Source organism: Strongylocentrotus purpuratus, unplaced genomic scaffold, assembly GCF_000002235.5.
Source record: "Strongylocentrotus purpuratus isolate Spur 01 unplaced genomic scaffold, Spur_5.0 spur5_scaffold_17, whole genome shotgun sequence".
Classification (NCBI taxonomy): domain Eukaryota; kingdom Metazoa; phylum Echinodermata; class Echinoidea; order Camarodonta; family Strongylocentrotidae; genus Strongylocentrotus; species Strongylocentrotus purpuratus.
The window spans coordinates 17,562,420-17,587,124 of record NW_022145602.1 but is presented as its reverse complement, the minus strand read 5'-3'; the positions used below and the strand labels follow the sequence as shown (position 1 = coordinate 17,587,124).

Genomic DNA, 24,705 nt, shown 5'->3' with positions numbered 1-24,705 from the left:
AAAACACGAATATTCATGAACGGTCAGACAATACAGCCTTTTAGTACGTAACGTATAGTGAATGGGAATGGGCGATGATCGGTCCAGGAGGTAGAGGTCAGTGGTTTGTGCTGGCAATGTTCCAGCCATTGGCGGATCCAGGGGGGGGGGGGGGCCGGGGGGCCCGGGCCCCCCCCCCCCCCCCTTGAGAAAAAAAATCATGTAAAATCACGTGATTTTTACCTTTTTGGGGGGTTGGGCCCTGGCGCTCAAGGGGGGGGGGGGTGCAAATTGAATTTTTTTTTGAGGATCAAAAAAAAAAAAAATGTGCTCACTACCCCCCCCCCCCCCCCCCCACTGAGCGACTTTTCGGCCGGCGCGATTTTCAAATTTTCGGGAGCACAAAAAAAAAAAGTTGGGCCCCCTCCCCTAAGAAATCCTGGATCCGCGCCTGGTTCCAGCGAGCGAAAATGAGACAACCGGAGCGATTATGTTGCTCTTTTTGCAATTTTATTAAACCGACCTTCTAACGGATAAATGAATATGCCCATCCAAGCGTGAATGTTTGATCTTTGTTGGTGTAGGTAGAGTATTACTTCTCCTTTATTCGATATGTATTTTACTATATCTTATTTAAGGATTATATGAAAATCTTGAGGAATGAAAAGTATCCAATTGTGTGTGTGTGTGTGTGTGTGCTGAGTGTTTATGTGTGCGTATATGTGTGTATGTATATAATATGTATATATATATATATATATTTATATATTATTATTATTATTATTTATTCGGCAAAACAAAGTGTATACAGAGGATTACATAGAAGAAAAAAATCATACAAAACAAAGGATGAAAATCATTGTGATTCCCATGAGCAATTACAAGTTGCCAGGAATGGGGCAGGCAAACTAAATCACCGAAACCGTGAAGGTCCCACATTCCGACTTGCAGTACTCATGGGAGATCACTACATAAATACATTGTAACAAGTAACAAGAGTATAGCAAAAATCAATATGACAATGGTAAAAGAAGAAACTCAAATTTTTAAATTAATCAATAAAGTATAAATTATTTCATATGTTTTTTAAGGAAAATTATAAAGAGCCTTCCAATAAAAGCAACATGTCTTCGTATTGGACAAATATAAAGTGGAACAAATACGAATGATGGACTCCGTCTTGGTATCAAAATACAGGCTAGGGGTGTCCAGTTATTTGACATAAATATTTTACGGTTGAATTATACAAAATTAAAATATACAAATGTGCTTTTGTGTTATATATGAGATAATATTTAAGGGGCAGAAATGCAAATGGTTGGCAAGAATTGTAAACTACAAACTATTCCTTTACAGTGTTCGTTTTTAAACCAAGAATCATATAAAATCAAACCAATTATAGAAAAACAGGGGGTAATGTACTTTCAAGGCAAAGAAATTACAGAAGCTGTTCAATTGACAATAGTAATACATAGTGGTAGATAATAGATAGTAGTAATTTTAAGTTACTGTAATAATCAAGTTAAGCAGGAGTATACCAGTATTATCATCTAAAAACAAAAGGTATAATAACTGATCATCCTACAATAAAATAAGCGGATAAAACACATGTATATATATATATATACTAAAAACCTAATAGAGCTGAGAAAAGATTTGGCTTTTCAATTTGGATTGCCAAGTTTGATATTGGGACAATAGAAAGTCATTACGGAGTTCTACAGGGAATTCATCCCAGAAGCGAGGAAAGAGATACAAAGCGGTATTATTCAAACGCTGTGCTCGGGCAAGTAGGTGATGAAACTTCAGTTCATTAGGGCGGCGTGTTATCATCAGAATATTTTGTATAACTACATCACAGTCAATGAATCTATAAAGAGATTTACAAATGAATGACATCAGCAAGTACTTTCTACGAGACTCAAGTGTGTACCAGTTAAGTGACCTTAGACGCTGATTGTAGGGCATCTGTTGTCGGTACTGTTTTAGTATCAGACGAGTTGCTCTACGTTGGATGCTTTCTAATCTGTCACATAGATTACGATTGACAGGGAACCAGGCTGGTATACCAAATTCAACAAGCGGAAGAACAAGTGATTTATACAGGCAAAGTAGGGCCGGTGATGAGAGACCCCCAGAAACGGAAGTGATGAGACCTAACATACGATTTGCACGTGAGACAACATAATCAACATGTGAATCCCACTTCAGGTTACTGGTTATGATTATTCCAAGATATTTCGTTTTCTGGACAATTTCAATTGGCTGATCGTTCAAGAAGTAAGCAGGCGGGTCAACCTTTTTGCGCGCTGCAGATATTCTCATCACTTTCGTTTTGGAGACATTTAGAGACATACGGTTAGATAAGCACCAATTAGAGATTTTAGTGAGATCATTTTGCAAGGTAATTGAATCAACAATATATCGCTCTAATTTAGTTTCCTAATTTCATTCTTTCCTTTTAACCGGTTCTTGACATATTGCAGGATGAAGGAGGAGGATGGTTTCCTTATTTTTGTTGAGTCACGCTGTATTATACACACTTGAAATGTTAGCATATTGTGTTTGAAAGTTGTAGTGAACCGGTTTATTCATGTGAATTTCGTTTATTTCCTTCAAAGATTCACGGAAGTCTAAACACTAAACCAGTGACAAATTATTGTCCCCTTTTCAAATGACGAATGAGGAACTCAAATAGGACATCCTGATAAATTAGTGGTTTAGACATTGATAAAAAAAAGGCACTGGTATTTTTATGCATGATAATTATGTTAACTCTAAAGCACTTTGAATACATACACATATATACCATACAGCGTCATGCCTAGAACATCTGTAGTTAAAAATGAGACATTAAGTAGACATGGTCATTAGCAGGACAGTTTCGAGTCCCGTTAACGATTGTACAAAGAACTGCGCATTCTACTAATACGTTTGTAGGCAGAGGAAAATAAAAAACCTCCCAAGAAACAAAAGGTTCTATCATTAATCATTAGTTTAATTAGTTATCTTGTTTTGAATTCAGGGTTAGGGTTAGGGTTATGGTAATATACCCGTTTTTATGATTCCAGTTTAATGTAATATTAAGGGTTATATATATATTTATACATATAATGATTTAAACAGTTGAAATGAAATCCTTGATAGCTTACTTATTCACTGTGACAAGTTTTAATTTTATTTCTTCAAGTAGGGAATATAAAATTGCAAGTGCAAGAAAGTAAGTATTTACAACAATGCATATTAGCGCATTGCGCTGCAACGGAATAGTCATATTATGTTTTTTATAAATATTATATAGCCTATACAGTAGGTTTGCGGGTGCACCATGTGAGAGAGAGAGAGTTGAGGAGTCCTGAAAAGGACTCTGACTCGGTAATCTTTCTTGGGGGTGTGTAGTCCTGAAAAGGACTGTTGTTATCTTTCTTAGCATATAGTTCTAAGGAGAACTATAGCGCTAGGAGAGGGTAAAGATGGTAAACAAAAAGTATACATAACTGTCTATTAATATCTGCCCCTCATAATTATGTACATAAGCAACGACAACACTATATCATAATTTCATGAAGGTTATTGTCAAGTGTCAATGTCTGCACTTTTCTTCTAGTAAGTAGAACTAAGCATGGTTAAAATTGTATTGCTTCCCTGTGGAAGTACCAAATACTTTTATCTATTTCCTGCACAGGGGTTTCGATGCCAAGAGTGCTTTGACAAACCCGATGTTTTCCTTTCTTCCTTGGACTCTTGGCCACGTCGTCCTATTCTCACACAATTTATATTTGGATCAGTAATAACGATAAACTCAAAAAGGGAAAATGAAATTTTAGGGATATCCGGGTTCACCAATAGCTTGTGAACCCACAAAGTTCCGGCCTCGGAAAATTTGTCAGAAGGCAATGGAGACTGATATGTCAGCAGGCGCGTACGCAGGGGGGTTTAGGGGGTTAAACCCCCTCCTTTGGTATTTTTATGTGTGTATTTTTAAGAAATCCCCCCTAAACCCCCCCTTTGTTTTTTGTTTTTTTTAATTATACAAAAAAAAATTATGCCCATGGCTGACCTAAAAAAGATGACCTTACCCCCCCCCCAACGTAGAAAATGTCAAATTATCAAAGTGTCCTCTTACCCCCCCCCCCGCTTATTCAGCGGCTGGCTGAGTCATTGCGATTTTTTGGGGACCAAAAAAAAAAAAAAAAAAAGAGTGTCATCTTACCCCCCCCCCCCTCCCCCGCTTATGCAGCGGCTGGCTGAGTCGTTGCGAATTTTTCGGCCCGATTTCAAAATGTTGAAACCCCCCCCCCCCCCCTTGAAAAAATCCTGCGTACGCCACTGTATGTCAGTCTCATGGGTTGTCGGTCCATGTAACCTCGGAAATCTTTTCAAAAGGCTTATGATGCCGATATTGTCGATCACGTTGGCTGCAACTGAAATTTTGCCATTATTCAAGGGAAATGTTTTTTTGAACTGTGTACCCACTTCCTTTCATTGTGTTGGTGTATACCACCGAAAACAAAACAGGCAATAATACAAATTCATTACAGTTATATCCCCAAAACAGGAAAAATGAAACACAAAGAAGAGAAAGGTGTGAAAGTGTGTTGACAAAACAATTTATGTGCTGTATAACATCCATAAAAAAGATCCGGCCGAATACAATTTAAAAAAGGAGAATGATGAAGATGTTGATTCTTATGACGATGGTGATAATAATGATGATGATAATAATACTAACAATCATAATGATATTAATAACTATATTGATAATAATAATAACAACAATGATAACAATGATAATAATCACAATAATGATAATAATGATGACAAATAAGATAAATGATAATGTATAGTACATTGATGAAATGTATAGGGTCTACCATTTATCGATGTACGAATATTCGGAAAATAAATGAACCCTCAGAAGAGCTTGTGGAAGAGCGGCAGATACAGATTTTGAAGGGGTTCTGGTTAGAGTTAAACTCAGTGCAGGCACATTCAGCAGTAAATTATCTAGATTATTTTGAATTATATAAAATATATTTATACGTCGTGTATACGGGTGCATATTTCTCGTTTTTCTTTATTCATTTTGAATCAAAATTTAATCATCAAACTTGGGCTCAGTTCTTTGTTCTTTTTAATCTAAATTTTAACTCTATATTTTAATAACTCCCTCCCTCTCTGCTGCACCAAATATTGTCCAATACCCACTGTCAATTCTTACAACATTTTTTTTTTAATGTAACAACCACAACTGAAAAAAAAAATCATCATTATTGTTAAGCTCACAAGTAAACAATTGTTATAATGTTACCAACACATTAAAGATAAAGATGAGTTCTGTTAAAAAAAAAAATTGAATTCTCACAGAATCAAACGAACTTACACTGAATGTTCAAGATTACAAATTAATGTCATTTGCCAAACAATTTTGTTAGAAAATGTATACTGGCTGAGTAATGAGCATAGAAAGATTAGGAAATCAAGGTTAGTAGCCCCGACACCATTTTGTGTATAGTCACATATACATATTTTGTGCACAGTGCTTGTTACTTTACCAAGACTGGGCCAAATTTATTCTGATTTTGATACAATAAATAGGGTTATATGCTGCCCGAGCCATGACGACCTTCGAGCAGGAAGGTGCCCGAACATTGTAATATCATCATGATTTTTTTTTTTTTTTTTTTTTTTGGGGGGGGGGGGGATATTCATGGACCTCGCAGCCTGAAACTATCCCGTTTCTAAATTTTGCGAGGGCGGAAAAAGGCACTTTATTATCTCTGAAATGTTATTTCCTCGTCAAAATACCCCCAAATGAAAAAATATCCGGGCAATTTGCGGTCTCTGATACTTTATTTTCATTATGTTAACGTTATTCCATAATATATCTTTAATTTAACTAAACTTTTCTCTCTGTGGCACCCGGTTGTAAAATGAAACGGTCACTGCCTCTGTTTACCATATTTCTTTTCTTTTTTGCTGCACACTACATCAATGACGCAGACCTAATCACATCACCCTTTAGCATTTTCGATAATCGTGTTATACACCTCTTATAACAGATTTTATTTAAGACTTAAAAATGTTGTTCCCACATTACTGATTCACCTAATACATGTACCAATTTGAAGAGCATTTTCGAGCAATCTATTTCATTATTGAGTCACGTTCTTTTTCCTTTTTCCTAATTTTCTCCCAGCGCTCTCCTTTTGGGTTGCAATTGTTGTCACATCAAGACATCCCATAACATAGCTATGCAAACTAGGGGGGGGGGGGGGGGGGGTTAATGGCTGGGCCGCTTAAATCCGAACCTTTGGTCCGCCCCAACTAAGTCAAATGGTCTATCGACGCCCCTAGAGTGAACCGACCGAGAATAGCCCAGCATTGTTTGGAAATTGAAGGCCAATATAGCTGGAGGGATTTCCCCATGAATAACACTCTTCCTCATTATTAGCGACGATGAATACGCATGTCAGGACTATGTTTTTTCACTTCCACTTCCCAACAATCTGGCTAATCGAATGCATCTCGTTCTACTTTTGTCGTCCACTGATGCGAACTTTGTTGGATTGTCATTCTTACTGTCATCTTTACTGTCGCTTTATTTCATCATTGATTGTTGTTCGAATTGAAAGGCAGAACAAATGATGATTCAAGTCGAACATTTCTATGTAGGCCGTATTTTATTTCTGTCGCTTTGTCTATGCCAAAGGGGTAAGTAAATCGATAACTGCGGGTTCAGAAGCAGCTCGTGATTGCTTGCTCATTTTAAAGTAACACTGTTTTTCATTGCATGATATTCTTCAAATGCAAGTTTGAAGCCTACATAATATTTATAGACATTATTTGCGTGCCAAGGAACTATGAGAATGTGAAAAGGAAAGTTGTCAACTAATGATCAGTTATACCTCGGAACTTATTTTCTGATGTGTAATTTGTTTATATTTAAAAAATATTTTCTATAATTTATACTGATCTACACAGTGGCCTCTTTTCTTTGAGTGGTTGTTACCCCGCTGTGAGACTCGACTATAGTTACAAAAGATACTTCAACGGTGGACCTACCAATGATATCATTTCTGTGCATTGATTCAACGGAGTTTTTACTCTGTAGCACACACAAAGATTACTAAAATATCGACCTCAGTTTAGACTTAAACGGTAAACCACTTATTCGAGATTTTAAGCATGCTCCCTGAATAGTAGTTATGGGTCCACACCGTAGATTTGAGAAATTGTGATCTTATGAAATCCTGGATTTTATTCTTCAAACACCCCAACTATTTCAATAATGGGGATCTTGTCACGTCGTCACACACGTTTCTTTGTTTATGATTTTATAGCATTTTGTCCTTGAAATATCCAAGGAAGCTGGATTGTCGTTCGCAAGATCACCAGGAAAATTGCCCTTTTTAAACAATTTATTGAAAGTAATGAATAGCAATGACATTTCGGATGAGCCCCCAGGTCTATTTAGAAAAAGCTGCATGGAACTCACTTGGGATTGAACTTACAAAAAAAAAATAGTGTTTTTAAAGAGTGCCTTTGTGTATTTCTGTACAGGCGCTATGATACAAACATACTCGTGATATAAGGAATTTCATAACTGACACCAATGTAGTGTTTGGGGTCGCAGAGAAAATACAGATTTGGATCAAGTTGTATGATAATAATAGTGGGTTCTTGTATAGCGCTCATGTCAGTCAGATTTGACAATAGAAATAGTAGAGCCCTCTAGAACTGAAATAAAAGAATCGAGTTTGATGTTCAGAACAAGATGGAGAGAGGAAAAGAGATTGATAAATTGAGGAGGAGGATGGAAAAGATAGAGATAGAGTAAGCAAGAGATAAAGAGAGAGAGAGAGAGAGTGTGTGTGTGTGTGTGAGACAGTGAGTGAAAGAGAGAGAGAGAGAGAGAGAGAGAAGTTGGGGGGGGGGGGGTGTGACAAGGGAGACAGATGAAAAAGAGATAATTCGAAAGTGTAAAACTCAACTTTGAAAAGCAGGTTTGGAAGAAAATGTCTTGTAATAATATTATAAAAAATGACTGTTAACCCAGTTTTTGTTACAGCTTTGATCATGGTTGTATTATTGGTCATATGATACACGGTTCTAGGACACCCCCAGACAACTGACCCCGGTCAACTACTACCGGACAACCACCCCATATAACTACCCCTACGACAACAATCCTCTAGGACAACTACCCCCTACGACAACCATCCTCTAGGACAACTACCCCCTACGACAACCATCCTCTAGTACAACTACCCTCGCACAACTATACTAGGGGGTTGTTGTCTGGGGGTCGTTGTCCGGGGGTAGTTGTCCGGGGGTAGTTATCCTAGGGAGTAGTTGTCCTAGGGGGTAATTGTCTTGGGGGTAGTTGTCCGGAGGTAGTTTTCTTGGAGGGTAGTCGTCCTAGAGGGTGGCTGCCCTAGGGGGTAGTTGACTGGGGGTGGTTATCCGGGGGTGGATGTGTAGGGGGTAGGTGTCCGGATACGATGATACATAGCTGACACTTTTTCTGAGTAAAGATGAAAGAACAATGAAAAACGGTGTTTTTCAAAGTGGTTTTAAAGAAGAGAACTAGTGTATTAGCACAATGGGAATTGCTCTATTAATTAGACATCAAATGCTGATAATTCCTTCCAATTAGGTTCCAAATGTATATGATATATAATATCAAATTTGCAAACGTTTATGCCGTTATAAAAACAACGGGTAGAAATGAATCTGAGCGCCAAGATAAGCAAAAGTAATCCTGGTTACTTCCATCAAGATATCTGCTTCTCCTTTAACTTGTTTACAGTCCAATTAAACTTTAGTTTTTCGTTTAAGAACTCTTCCTTGTATTGTTTATATAATTATCAATTCCACTGTTATGTCTGACGAAAGGGATATTAATAAGCATACAACTGGGATCTTGAATAACAACGCAAATGGTTCCTTATAAATGCGAATGCTGGGGAGAAATGACAGTGGCGTAACGTGGGATTGTATATTGAAGCGAGGGGGGGGGGGGAATCTGACTAGAAAGATAACGGACGATGGAGAAGGAAAAAGGCAATCGATCAAGTGAAGGATGTAGGGTGCGATCGCCTTTTATTCTGACCATAATGATGACGATGACAATAATAATAATAATAATAGTGATAGTTATTTGTATGTAATAATATATAATGATATATAATAATAATAATAGTAGTAGTAATACTGATAATGATGATGACGATATAGTAATGGTACTAATATTTCATTGTAGCACCAGACAGCTTCTCCAGTGAGGACAATGGTAAAGAATATGGGCCTATTTAAAATTCATTTGATTTTCGGGAAATTAAACAAAAATAGGTGGGGTCTACATAAACAACATACATGTTAATTCCAATGATCATATTAAGAATTGACTGCCAAATCGCGAATCTGAATGCCTGGGATCACCTTTCAGCCATTCCTGACGAATTTGAGTGAATCTTCGCACACGTGCCTATAGACGGAATGAATTTCCGACGCTTAATTGAATGATAGTCTCTACCTTCAAATGGTGCATACGATAAACTGAAAGAATGTTCCATCAAATGGACTGAAAAAACATTGCGAAATTGACGGGGAAAGCCTTGCTCGGTAAACTTGTTCTTCATTGAAGCAAGTGGATTGTATATTTTGTATTTATAACATTATAAAATGTCATTTTTTATTAATTAATAACACTACGTACACTTTCAAAGATAATGGTGAAACCAGTTTTCACCATGGGTTATATTATTAGTAACAACTTGTATGCATGTGGTAATGCCTACTAATATTCCCCTTTAAACTTGCTAATGTTGACTTCTGCGTCGATTGAGGAAGTGTCGAGTTCAAAAGATCAAGGAGAGTGTTCCTATATGTAGCATTATCAATCACGAGGGACCTAAATATAGGTGTAATATTATACTTCGTGGAACATAATGAACGAAATGATAACAACGATATTGGCAACGTTTATGAACCCTGCACACGATATTGGCATCGTTTATGGACCCAGCACGCAAGCTTCCTACATTCATCGCACTTCCTCATTTCATTTTTGGGGGGTGTATTACACTCCACTTGTCATTTTCTTCCTCCTTTATACACATGTCACAAAATATGCATCATTTGTTTGTTTGATGATGATTGTTTAATCCCACTGCGGAAAAAAAAATCATGGACATGCTTGTAAGTAAAGCCACCATCACACCAAACTAGTTCTCACTACGTTCTGGAACCGTTCTAAAAAATCGTAAAATGGGTTGAGGACGGGGCAAATTGTGTAAATAATGTCTATAATACGATCCTAGTTCGTTCATAAACAGTCCTCAATACGTCCATCTCGTCTGTACCCCGTCCACAGTCAGTTCATATCAAGTTCAGACCGGGCAAATCTGCCATTTCCATGCAGTCCAAGCCAGTCCGTAGTCAGTTTAAACCCATTATTAACTAGTTCCACCTCGTTCCCAATACGTCCAAACCCATTATAACTAGTTCACCACTAGTTTTTAACCCGACCACCCCGTTCAGAGACAGTTCAACTCGTCCTCATCTCGTTCTTAGTGCGTTCGAACGCGCTCCTAGAGCGTGTGCAATCCCGTCCAAGCTCGGGAGCTATAAAAACCCAGCGCGTTCTCGCCATTCCTCATTCCGTTCAACTTCAACGCAAATAATTACATTTGTGGGGGCAATGGCCAATGTGGGAAGGAAAATCGGATCATACATATTAACGGGCACAAACGTATTGGTCACAGCCTCGACGAGACCTAATCCTAAATGAATTAAGTGTTTTGCTGTATGTTTTTATTTTTCCTCCTGGTTTTGGTTTGGAAATCCCAGCTCTCACTTACAGCTTTGGTAAGAGGGATATCACTCAGATAAATGTACATCCAAGTCATATCTGAGTTAAGTACGTCAACGTTTATAAAGAGATTCTCCCTTCAAGTTTGGTCAGCTTTCATACAAGAAAATCAATGAACTCATTTAGATATTGTGGAAAAGTGGACTCTTTAAGCAAATTTCATGAGCGTTTGCGTTGCAAGCAAGTTACAACGACGTCATGTAGTTGTGGATAAGACTATACATACTTTGTCCTCTGCCACATTGAGAGGTTTTTTAAAGGTAATACAAAGTTTTGGGAATTTTGAAAATTGGGTGGATAGTGATTCTTTACAATTTTGATATATTTGGATGCCCATGTCGATGTATCATACGCACTAGACAATTTAGTCCCTAAAACACTTCTGCTTTCGAGAAAAATTGAATATAAAAATTTACCGGTGCTCCCGGTAAATTTTGAATAGCGACTACGGCCGTACAATGGTAGCTGCGACCATGAAAATCTCAGAATATGTAGTTGTGATATATAATTTCCAAACGGGAATAGCTAATCGGTCGATTCTAGTCAAGAAACATTGTTTTATAGCTTAATTACTATCTTGGCCTCAAGAGGGAGCTTTACAACATAAAGAGTTTATTATCTAAAATTTCACAACTTTAGACTCGATTTCAACTGCGACAACGATTACAAAATATTGTAAAATCGCATATGCTTCCAATATGTTCATTTGAACCAAATTCATGACCCCATTCCAAAACTTTGTTTTACCTTTAAGAAGTCTGGCGTATAACGGGAGGCCGTGATATTTTTGTTAACTATCTGCGCATTCTCTGAAACAACTACAATTTAAAATTAATATCAAATTCTACCAACAGGAGCGTTGCAGAATGTTCCTCCTCCCGGGGTTCCTCTGGGTATGGAAAGTGGAGCCATCCCGGATTCAAGCCTGACAGCATCTTATGTACATCCGGGATTAGGCCCCGAGAGAGCACGCCTGAACACAGGTACAGCCTGGTTTGGAGGTATTACTAGCACTCAACAATGGATCCAGGTAAGATCGGTCCGCCTTTCTCTCTCGTCTCCCGATACATATTAATAAGCCTTTTCGTAGTTAGCACATGGGTCAAATGACCCCAAATATCCACAGATGTTTTACTCATGGAGAAGTCCCACTTTGGGTATTTTAGAATAATCAATGCCAAGTCATGTATGTGCTTCATGAAAAGCTTTTGTTTGCCCTCTTGTATCATAGAATGTACCGTAGGTGCACACATGAATAATAGGGACTTTTAGATTTGCGTGGACTGATACGTGTGACGTCCATTCAAGGCAGTGTATTAAAAGGACTTCGACTGTAGCAATCCACATTGTCTTCGTGCAAATCTAAAAGTCCCTAATGATTCAGAACATGAGCATGTATTCCTGTCGGTGGGTTTTACAATTTTATCAGAAATTACCTTTATCTGCCCATGCGCAGATAGTATTTACGAAAAGGCTTATTGGCAGACAAAAACCTCTAGGAATAGGAATTAAAACAGAATGCCGATTAAAATTATATAATGATTATTTGCTTTTGTCCTAATGTTACAAGTTCATTTCAATATATTGGGAAAAGGTGTATGTTATTATTCGTCTTTCCAAGGTTGACCTGTCTACTACTTATCGCATCACTGGAGTTGCAATACAAGGTCGTCAAAACATTAACCAATGGGTTACAAGCTTTAAGGTAGCATGCAGCATAGACGGTATTACGTTCGATATAGTACAAGACGCCCTCAGCGAGCCCGTAGCCGATAAGGTAGGTGTCAATTTCCTGTATCCTAAGAAGTAAGAAACAAAACAAAGCATCAAACAAACGAGCAAGAAAAATTGCATCCAAATATAACAATTTTGTCAATGGTTTATACAATAATTAATGACAAGTAGTAATGAAAAGAAAAAGATATTATGCTTTTATTTAGTATTTCTGTCCCAGGACTTCAAATGTTCTCTCTTTCTTACTGCCTCTGCCCTACCTTCTTTTTCCCCTCTATATGAATATATCTTTATATGTATGTATGTATGTTGTAAACAAATTATTATCATTAAGTAAGAATAAATCGATGTCACGTCCTCGTATATACCCCTTCCCCAGCGACCCATTGTGTACATTGTTGTTTTATGTAGAGATTAAAAGAAATTCAGATTCATTTGTTTGTTATGAGATATGTTGAAATAGTATTGCATGTTCTTTGGATTTCTTTAAGGTCTTCGTGGGCAATACGGACGCTAACACGGTGGTGTATAACACATTGCCCTCGGTTAAAGTATGCCAGTATGTACGTCTGCTACCAATCAGATATCATGCCGCGCCTATGCTACGTATTGAACTATATGGAGAAGGACCAGTACGAGGTTGGTTTCACATTAAAACTACTCCACCATCGTTATAAGGGTGTTATGGGTCAGATGAATTAACTTTGGGAATATAAAAAATTCTTCAATCTTAACCATAGAAAATCTGGAAGCAGGACTGATCATCTCTTTACTTCATGGTAATGCACCGGGAGGAGGTCTCGTTCTCATAGATGATGGTTCAAGCATGGGGCTTCTATGCGCGGATTCTTGGAATCTCCAGAGCGCTCAGGTGGTTTGTCGTTTGCTCGGCTTCATTGGGATTGAATCATTCACTCAACGTGACTTCACAGATTCTGGCTTGTATGACTTTGCTGAAGATGACATCGCATTTGGACGACACTATATTGTGAATTTTGATGCAACAATTGTGGAAGTTTGCAGGCATCTCTTTTAGGTAGTAGAACATAGCATTACCATCTTCCACTAACAAGGTCTTGTCAGTATAGTTGGAGGTTGCGAGTTCTCTACATCCTTCAGGAGCTAGTGTAGGCCCTTAAATTTATCTGTCTTAGCAAAGAAGTTTTCTCACGAAATAATAATTCATAATAATAACTTTTACAGGGGGGGGGGGGGGGGCTTACACCCTACAAGCTCTGCTTTTTAGTCGGCCCTCCTTCCCTTTCAATTTCATGTTTATTTTTGTTAATGTATTGTCTTGTGCAAACTGATCTATATGTATATGTATATGAATATGTGAATATTTTAAAATGTACCATCATTGTAAATATGAACAATTCAAAGAGGAAAAATAAATGAAATGAATTGAATTGAATTGAATAAGGAACGGGGGTCAAAGAATATTCATGGTTTCCCGTAGATCAAGTCGGCTGCCAGAACTTTGTGCCTTTACCGTCAGCTGGAAACCAATGTTCCTTTGTTGCTTGTACTCTATTACTTCTCGTTGGTCTCTGCCACGGTTTTGAGCTTCCGGTTCTTGATGGGGTCAGAGAACGATGTCTTTTTCTCTAATTGCTCTTTGATGAACATCTCTTTCTGGTTTTCCCTGTGGTAACTACATGCATGACATCTTTCTCAACCTCAGCTGGAACGCGGGCACTGGAAGAGAAAACATACAATCCATTCTTGTCATCAACATCAACGGATCGAGGAAGCTCTTTTCATCATGTATGGCCTTTTTTGTTTACACATCCCTCACTTTTCCTTATCTAAGTTGGTTGTTGCTCTCTGTGTTTATATCCACGGTGAGCATCAAACGTCATATCTGCATATGTTCGAGCCCACTTTTGATATGAACTGTAGTTTTCCATTATGCCAGAAAGGGATTTATCCGATAAAATGGACCCCAATGAACAAAATGACACACAAGAAGTAGGGTCATAGGGGGAGGGGGTGCACGGTAGCCCCCTTTGGCCCACGGACTTTTGTATATAAAGTCATTTTGGTCGATTCCGCAAAGAAAACTTTGAACGTAATTCCCGTATTTTATATGACATGTTGAGTATCATAATAGAAATCATGAGTGGAGTAACTTGTGGTAAAAGGGGTAGTTCTGGACTTGACAAACACGTGGACGTTCTTAACAGTAATGATTATGAATATATATCATTCAGACAAAACAATCGAAAGTAGCCATGATTATCTGAATTATAATTTGTAAAAAAGGAAAAAAAGTCAATAAGAACAAATGATTTCCTCTTGTTACATGGTGAAGTACGTCTTGTGGAAGGCACCTCGGATTCTGAAGGCCGTGTGGAGGTCAGCTACAACGGAGAATGGGGAACTGTTTGTGATAATGGTTGGGATACAAACGACGCCAGCGTGGTCTGTCGATCTCTCGGTTTTGCTGGTGCTCTTGAAGCTGTATCATCAGCTGGATTCGGCCAAGGCACTGGAACCATCGTCCTTGATGACGTCAATTGCTCTGGAGAAGAATCGAGTCTCTTTGAATGCTCGAATCTAGGTCTTGGAGTCAATAACTGTGGCCATTCAGAAGATGCTGGAGTTCGTTGTCTAGTGCTTGGAGGTATATTTAAATGAATCATTGTTTATAAAGTCATTTTGGTTGATTCCGCAAAGTAAACTTTGAATGTAATTCCTGCGTTCTATATGTCATATTGAGTATCATGATAGTTATATATTCCCAGTATATCACAAAATCTGAGTGGAGTAACTTGTGGTAAAAGTGGTAGTTCTGGACTTTTCATAAACATGTACGTTATTTACAGTAACGATTATGAATATACATCATTCAGATAAAACACTTGAAAGTTGCAATGATTATCTGAATTATAATTTTAAAAAAGAAGAAATAAAAGTCAATAAGAACAAGTAATTCCCTCTTGTTACAGATGGTGAGGTACGTCTTGTGGGAGGCACCTCGGATTATGAAGGCCGTGTAGAGGTCAGCTACAACAGAGAATGGGGAACTGTTTGTGATGATGGTTGGGATATAAACGATGCCAGCGTGGTCTGTCGATCTCTCGGTTTTGCTGGTGCTCTTGAAGCTGTATCATGGGCTGGATTCGGCCAAGGCACTGGAACCATCGTCCTTGATTACGTCAATTGCTCTGGAAACGAATCGAATCTCTTTGAGTGCTCGAATCGAGGTCTTGGAGTCAATACCTGTGGCCATTCAGAAGATGCTGGAGTTCGTTGTCAAGTGCTTGAAGGTATGTTTAAATGAGTTATTGTTAAAAAAGTCATATTGGTCAGTTTCGTAAAGTAAAACTTTTGATGTGATTTCTGTGTTCTATATGACATGTTGAGTATCATGATAGTGATAATTATTATTTCATCGAGAATCTGAGTGGAGCAACTTGTGGTGAAAATGGTAGTCCTAAACTTGACATACACATGTACGTTATTAACTATAAAGGTTATGAATATATGTCATTCAGATAAAACAATCGAAAGTTCCAGTGATTATTTGAATTAAAATTTAAAAACAAGGAAATAAAAGTCAATAAAAACAAATCATTTCCTCTTGTTACAGATGGTGAAATACGTCTTGTGGGAGGCACCTCGGTTTCTGAAGGCCGTGTAGAGGTCAGCTACAACGGAGAATGGGGAACTGTTTGTGATGATGGTTGGGATACAAACGATGCCATCGTGGTCTGTCGATCTCTCGGTTTGCTGGTGCTCTTGAAGCTGTGTCATCGGCTGGATTCGGCCAAGGCACTGGAACCATCGTCCTTGATGACGTCAATTGCTCTGGAAACGAATCGATTCTCTTTGAATGCTCGCATCGAGGTCTTGGAGTCAATAACTGTGGCCATTCAGAAGATGCTGGAGTTCGTTGTCCGGTACTTGAAGGTATGTATAGATGAGTTATTGTTAATAAAGTCAAGTTGGTTGATTTCGAAAAGTATACTTTGAATGTAATTCCTACGTTCTATAAGACATGTTGAGTAACATGGTAGTTATATTTCTTAGTATTCCACGAAATCTATATAAAGTCACTCATGGTAAAAGTGGTAGTTCTGGACTTTTCATAAACGTGTTCGTTCTTAACAGTGATGATTATGAAAATACATCATTCATACGAAACAATGGAGTTGCAATGATTATCTTAATTATAATTTTTTTTTTAAAGGAAATAAAATTAATAAGAACAAATCATTTCCTCTTGTTACAGATGGTGAGGTACGTCTTGTAGGAGGCACCTCAGATTCTGAAGGCCGTGTAGAGGTGAGCTACAACGGAGAATGGGGAACTGTTTGTGATGATGGTTGGGATACAAACGATGCCAGCGTGGTCTGTCGATCTCTCGGTTTTGCTGGTGCTCTTGAAGCTGTATCATCGGCTGGATTCGGCCAAGGCACTGGAACCATCGTCCTTGATGACGTCAATTGCTCTGGAAACGAATCGAGTCTTTTTGAATGCTCGCATCGAGGTCTTGGAGTCAATAACTGTGGCCATTCAGAAGATGCTGGAGTTCGTTGTCCGGTACTTGAAGGTATGTATAGATGAGTTATTGTTAATAAAGTCAAGTTGGTTGATTTCGCAAAGTATACTTTGAATGTAATTCCTACGTTCTATATGACATGTTGAGTAACATGGTAGCTATATTTAAGTATTCCACGAAATCTGTATGAAGTAACTCATGGTAAAAGTGGTAGTTCTGGACTTTTCATAAACGTATTCGTTCTTAACAGTGATGATTATGAAAATACATCATTCATATGAAACAATCGAAAGTTGCAATGATTATCTAAATTATAATTTTTTTTTAAAGGAAATAAAAGTCAATAAGAACAAGTAATTTCCTCTTGTTACAGATGGTGAGGTACGTCTTGTGGGGGCACCTCGGATTCTGAAGGCCGTGTAGAGGTAAGCTACAACGGAGAATGGGGAACTGTTTGTGATGATGGTTGGGATACAAACGATGCCAGCGTGGTCTGTCGATCTCTCGGTTTTGCTGGTGCTCTTGAAGCTGTATCATCGGCTGGATTCGGCCAAGGCACTGGAACCATCGTCCTTGATGACGTCAATTGCTCTGGAAACGAATCGAGTCTCTTTGAATGCTCGCATCGAGACCTTGGAGTCAATAACTGTGGCCATTCAGAAGATGCTGGAGTTCGTTGTCCGGTACTTGAAGGTATGTGTAGATGAGTTATTGTTAATAAAGTCAAGTTGGTTGATTTCGCAAAGTATACTTTGAATGTAATTCCTACGTTCTATATGACATGTTGAGTAACATGGTAGTTATATTTCTTAGTATTCCACGAAATCTGTATGGAGTAACTCATGGTAAAAGTGGTAGTTCTGGATTTTTCATAAATGTGTTCGTTCTTAACAGTGATGATTATGAAAATACATCATTCATAGGAAACAATCGAAAGTTGCAATGATTATCTTAATTATAATTTTTTTTTAAAGGAAATTAAAGTCAATAAGAACAAATGATTTCCTCTTGTTACAGATGGTGAGGTACGTCTTGTGGGAGGCACCTCGGATTCTGAAGGCCGTGTAGAGGTAAGCTACAACGGAGAATGGGGAACTGTTTGTGATGATGGTTGGGATACAAACGATGCCAGCGTGGTCTGTCAATCACTCGGTTTTGGTGGTGCTCTGGAAGCAGTCTCATCAGCTTCATTCGGCCAAGGCACTGGAACCATCGTTTTTGATGACGTTAATTGCTTTGGAATCGAATCGAGTATCTTTGAGTGCTCGAATCGAGGTCTTGGAGTCAATAACTGTGGCCATTCAGAAGATGCTGGAGTTCGTTGTCTAGTGCTTGAAGGTATGTTAAAATGAGTTATTGTTAAAAAAGTCATTTTGGTCCGTTTCGTAAAGTGAAACTTTTAATGCAATTCATGCGTTCTATATGACATGTTGAGTATCATGATAGTTATATTTCTTAGTATTCCACGAAATCTGAGTGGGGTAACTTGTGGTAAAAGTGGTAGTTCTGGACTTTCTATAAACGTGTACGTTCTTAACAGTGATGATTATGAATGTACATCATTCAGATAAAACAATCGAAAGTTGCAATGATATGTGAGTTATAATTTTTAAAAAATGGAAATAAAAGTCAATAAGAACAAATAATTTCCTCTTGTTACAGATGGTGAGGTACGTCTTGTGGGAGGCACCTCGGATTCTGAAGGCCGTGTAGAGGTAAGCTACAACGGAGAATGGGGAACTGTTTGTGATGATGGTTGGGATACAAACGATGCCAGCGTGGTCTGTCAATCACTCGGTTTTGCTGGTGCTCTTGAAGCTGTATTATCGGCTGGATTCGGCCAAGGCACTGGAACCATCGTCCTTGATGACGTCAATTGCTCTGGAAACGAATCGAGTCTCTTTGAATGCTCGCATCGAGGACTTGGAGTCAATAACTGTGGCCATTCAGAAGATGCTGGAGTTCGTTGTCCGGTAATTGAAGGTATATTTAGATGAGTTATTGTTAATAAAGTCAAGTTGGTTGATTTCGCAAAGTATATTTTGAATGTAATTCCTGCGTTCTATATGATATGTTGAGTATCATGGTAGTTATATTTCTTAGTATTTCATTAAATTTGAGTGGAGTAACTTGTGGTAAAAGAGGTAGTTCTGGACTTTTTATAAACGTGTACGTTTTTAACAGTGATGTGTATGAATATACATCATTCATATAAAACAATCGAAAGATACAATGATTATCTGAATTATAATTTTAAAAAAGAGAGAAATAAAAGTCATAAGAACAAATAATTTCCTCTTGTTACAGATGGTGAGGTACGTCTTGTGGGAGGCACCTCGGATTCTGAAGGCCGTGTAGAGGTGAGCTACAACGGAGAATGGGGAACTGTTTGTGATGATGGTTGGGATACAAACGATGCCAGCGTGGTCTGTCGATCTCTCGGTTTTGCTGGTGCTCTTGAAGCTGTATCATCGGCTGGATTCGGCCAAGGCACTGGAACCATCGTCCTTGATGACGTCAATTGCTCTGGAGAAGAATCGAGTCTCTTTGAATGCTCGCATCGAGGTCTTGGAGTCAATAACTGTGGCCATTCAGAAGATGCTGGAGTTCGTTGTCCGGTACTTGAAGGTATGCATAGATGATTTTTTGTTAATGAAGTCAAGTTGGTTGATTTCCCAAAGTATACTTTGAATGTAATTCTTACGTTCTATAAGACATGTTGAGTAACATGGTAGTTATATTTCTTAGTATTCCACGAAATCTGTATGGAGTAACTCATGGTAAAAGTGGTAGTTCTGGACTTTTCATTAACGTGTTCGTTCTTAACAGTGATGATTATGAAAATACATCATTCATATGAAACAATCGAAAGTTGCAATGATTATCTTAATTATAATTTTTTTTTTAAGGAAATAAAAGTCAATAAGAACAAATGATTTCCTCTTGTTACAGATGGTGAGGTACGTCTTGTGGGAGGCACCTCGGATTCTGAAGGCCGTGTAGAGGTGAGCTACAACGGAGAATGGGGAACTGTTTTGTGATGATGGTTGGGATACAAACGATGCCAGCGTGGTCTGTCGATCTCTCGGTTTTGCTGGTGCTCTTGAAGCTTTATCATCGGCTGGATTCGGCCAAGGCACTGGAACCATCGTCCTTGATGACGTTAATTGCTTTGGAATCGAATCGAGTATCTTTGAGTGCTCGAATCGAGGTCTTGGAGTCAATAACTGTGGCCATTCAGAAGATGCTGGAGTTCGTTGTCTAATGCTTGAAGGTATGTTAAAATGAGTTATTGTTAAAAAAAAAAATCATTTTGGTCCGTTTCGTAAAGTGAAACTTTTAATGCAATTCATGCGTTCTATATGACATGTTCAGTATAATGAAAGTAATTTTTTTTAGTATATCACGAAATCTGAGTGGAGTAATTTGTAGTAAAAGAGGTAGTTCTGGAGTTTTCTCTAACGTATACGTTCGTAACAGTAATGATTATGAATATACATCATTCAGATAAAACAACCGAAAGTTGCAATGATTATCTTAATTATAATTTTTTTTTTAAAGGAAATAAAAGTCAATAAGAACAAATATTTCCTCTTGTTACATATGGTGAAGTCCGTCTTGTGGGAGGCACCTCGGATTCTGAAGGCCGTGTAGAGGTCAGATACAATGGAGAATGGGGAACTGTTTGTGATGATGGTTGGGATACAAACGATGCCATCGTGGTCTGTCGATCTCTCGGTTTTGCTGGTGCTCTTGAAGCTGTATCATCGGCTGGATTCGGCCAAGGCACTGGAACCATCGTCCTTGATGACGTCAATTGCTCTGGAATTGAATCCAGTCTCTCTGAATGCTCGAATCAAGGCCTTGGGGTGAATAACTGTAGCCATTCAGAAGATGCTGGAGTTCGTTGTCTTGTGCCTGAAGGTATGTTTAGATGACTTATTGGTTATAAAGTCATTTTGGATGATTCCGCAAAGTAAACTTTGAATGTAATTCCTGCGTTCTATATGACATGTTGAGTATCATGATAGTTATATTTCTTATTATATCACGAATCTGAATGAAGTAATTTATGTAAATGTAGTAGTTCTGGACTTTTCATAAACGCGTACGCTCATTACAGTGATGATTAGGAATATATATCATTCAGATAAAACAATTGAAAGTTGCAATGATTATCTGAATTATAATTTTTTTAAAGAAAATAAAAGTCAATAAGAATAAATAAATTCCTCTTGTTACAGATGGTGAGGTACGTCTTGTGGGAGGCACCTCGGATTCTGAAGGCCGTGTAGAGGTGAGCTACAACGGAGAATGGGGAACTGTTTGTGATGATGGTTGGGATACAAACGATGCCATCGTGGTTTGTCGATCTCTCGGTTTTGCTGGTGCTCTTGAAGCTGTATCATCAGCTGGATTCGGCCCAGGCACTGGAACCATCGTCCTCGATGACGTCAATTGCTTTCGAAACGAATCGAGTCTCTTTGAATGCTCGCATCTAGGACTTGGAGTCAATAACTGTGGCCATTATGAAGATGCTGGAGTTCGTTGTCTAGTGCTTGACGGTATGTTTAAATGAGTTATTGTTAAAGAAGTCATATTGGTCAGTTTTGTAAAGTAAAACTTCTAATGTGATTTATGTGTTCCATATGTCATGTTGAGTATCATTATAGTGATAATTATTAGTTCATCGAGAAATCTGAGTGGAGCAACTTGTGGTGATTGATTCCGCAAAGTAAACTTTGAATGCATTTTGGTTGATTCCGCAAAGTAAACTTTAAATGCAATTCCTGCGTTCTGTATGACATGTTGAGTAATATATTTCATTTCATTTCATTTCATTCAACCAGTATAAAAAACAATTTACAATGAAAATACAATGTGCAATATACAACATAATGGTTAGGACCCCTAAGAAGCAGAAATCTGCTTGTAATCGAGGCCCTGCAAACAAACAATAACAAGATAATGCAAATTATAAATTAACAATAAAAAGTAAAAGACTTGAATAATACAAGTACGCGCCCGTACATTAACACACACACACATCCATAAAGAAGGTTACAGAGAAAGAATAGAAAGGAGCGAAAAATAGGACAGGAAGAGATAAAAGTAGAAAGAAGATGGGAAAGAGAAGTACTTACTTAACCATGGATTGAAAAATACTTTTTTTTTATACATTGATTTAAATCTGGTAATTGTAGAACTGGATCTTAGGTCATGATTCAAGGAATTCCATTCCCGTACCCCAACAAATGATAAATAATTATACAGTGAAGTTGAACGACAGAGTGGGTGATGTATGTTTAGACTTTGACGAGTGGGGTAATTCTGAATAGAATAATTTGTTTGGAACATATTATTAAAAACAGATGGTAACAGGTTTTTTTAATGAAATTTAAACATAAATATACTTGTATTAAGTTTGATCAAATCATATACAGGAATAATTTTCAGTTTAATATATAATGGTAAACTTGGAGACATATAAAGACTATTTGTTATTAACCGAGCTGCACGTTTCTGTAACATATAAATCTTGAACAGTTTCGTTTTGTAAGTATTACCCAAATGATATTGCAATAATTTAAGTGGGGAAGAAGTGTTGCATTGTAAATATTCATTAATATGTTTCTTGGGAGAAAATTCTTTAGTCTAGACAAGACACCAATACTTATAGAAATTTTAGAACATAATCAATATGACATTTCAAATCTAGAGTTTCTTCAATATTAGTTCCTACAAAAATAACACTTAGTTCTCGTTCAATAGTTACATTCGCTATTCTAACGGGATTGGTGTCATTTGGAACTTTCTTTTTCTTTGTGTGAAAAATTACATATTTAGTTTTTTCATAATTCAAAAATAATTTATTACATTTAAACCAATCATTCCATTGTATTAAATTATCATTTAAAATAGAAATTAAGTGTGCTGCATTATAATGAGAATAATATACAACCGTATCATCAGCAAATAATGAAAACATAAGTAATTTGGATGAGCTGATTAAATAAAAGTGGTCCGAGAACCGATCCTTGCGGAACTCCAGTATTTACATCCATATAATCAGATTCGACACCATCGACCACCACATATTGTTTTCTATTATAGAAATAATCAGAAAACCACTAATGAGGTATACCGCGTATACCGTAATGGTACAGTTTTTTAAGTAAAATATGGTGGTCGATGGTGTCAAATGCCATAGATAGATCCATAAGCTCCACACTCCTAAGCTTCAACAACAACTATCCAACCTGGGTTTTTAAATGGGTCCCATGAGACCCCCTTAACCTTGCCACACTACACTTTCTACGGGATCTTCATCACCACGATGGCGAGGTGTGGACTTCAAGGTATATTCAAGGTATATAACAAATTCATAACAAAACATTCCATTATTAATTTCATGTAGAATATTTTTAGTAAAATTTACAATACTCAGATCAGTGCTATAGTTTTTACGAAAACCAAACTGCTCTGAAAAAAGAACATTATGTTTTAGTAAATAATCATACAACCTTTCATGCATTAGAGAAAGCAAGGCTATGGGTCTATAATTTTCTATATTTTTAACATCATTTGTTTTGTATAAGGGTACAGTTTTGGCAACTTTTAATTTATCTGGGACGATTCCACTATTCAAAGATTTATTAAATATGTCACACAATGGATTAACAAAATAATAAATACAATTTTTATTAACTTTAGGTGAAATGCAGTCAGGTCCACTTGACTTTTCTATTTTTAACAGAGAAGACAATTTGATAATTTCATGAATACTTGTTGATTTAACATAAAATGAATTTAAATTTGGGTTAACAAGGTATTTATCATGAGAGTAATTAGGTGTTTGAATCGATTTTGATAGTTTTTTTTTACCTATGTCAATAAAAAATGTATTAAACTCTTTTGCAATATCTTTCCTACTACTCAATTTTATATTTCCGTGATACATATTTTGAGGTAATAATAATAATAATAATACTCAGTTCTTTTATAGCGCATAACACATTACAGGTAGTTTATTCTGTTTCCTTTTACCAAGTATTATATTGATCTGCGACTATGTTTTTTCATATCATTCTTTAAGTTATAAAACAAAGACTCGTAATATTTCCACTTTGACGCTCTTATGATATTTGTTAATTTATTTTTATAATCTAAATATTTTCTTTCATGATTGACACTAGGCCTTTTTAAGCTATTTTCATATAATCTATGTTAACGTTTCACTGAATTCAATATTATTTGCGTAATCCAAGGTTTCCGTAAATTACCATTGAGTTGTTTGACTAATAGATAGGAAAACAGTTATAACTAGATTTGTAATACTTGTTTGGAACAAGTATAGGTGGGCCGATCCAACAAAAAATTGAGACAAAATGAAGGGTACATTTGCGATAGCTTTTTGTCTCAGCTACAACATACTCAAAGGTCAGTGTAAATGAAGCTAAAACGACGTAGATATTGCTCGCGAAAGACGGGAATGTAGAATCAAGTTTGTAGAAAAAGTCATGTTCCATAGAGAATACACGTCAAATGTGAAAAAATTGACATGCCTCCTTTAATCGCAAAAATACGCCATGATGCCTTTGTCAAAATG

At 37.3% G+C, this 24,705-nt stretch overlaps 1 protein-coding gene across 1 annotated transcript; it reads left to right on the top strand.

The window, feature by feature from the left end:
• Window positions 1-6,482: 6,482 nt before the first annotated feature.
• LOC115925092 (deleted in malignant brain tumors 1 protein-like) lies at window positions 6,483-21,675 on the top strand. Its single transcript, XM_030988270.1, is given in 19 exon segments — window positions 6,483-6,693; window positions 11,710-11,885; window positions 12,477-12,632; window positions 13,081-13,228; window positions 13,330-13,577; window positions 14,855-15,215; window positions 15,541-15,861; window positions 16,185-16,319; window positions 16,322-16,504; window positions 16,827-17,147; window positions 17,470-17,490; window positions 17,493-17,789; window positions 18,114-18,434; window positions 18,759-19,069; window positions 19,394-19,724; window positions 20,049-20,131; window positions 20,133-20,370; window positions 20,676-21,020; window positions 21,341-21,675. Coding segments are annotated over 19 exon segments (4,401 nt in total). The 5' UTR covers window positions 6,483-6,623.
• Window positions 21,676-24,705: the final 3,030 nt, after the last annotated feature.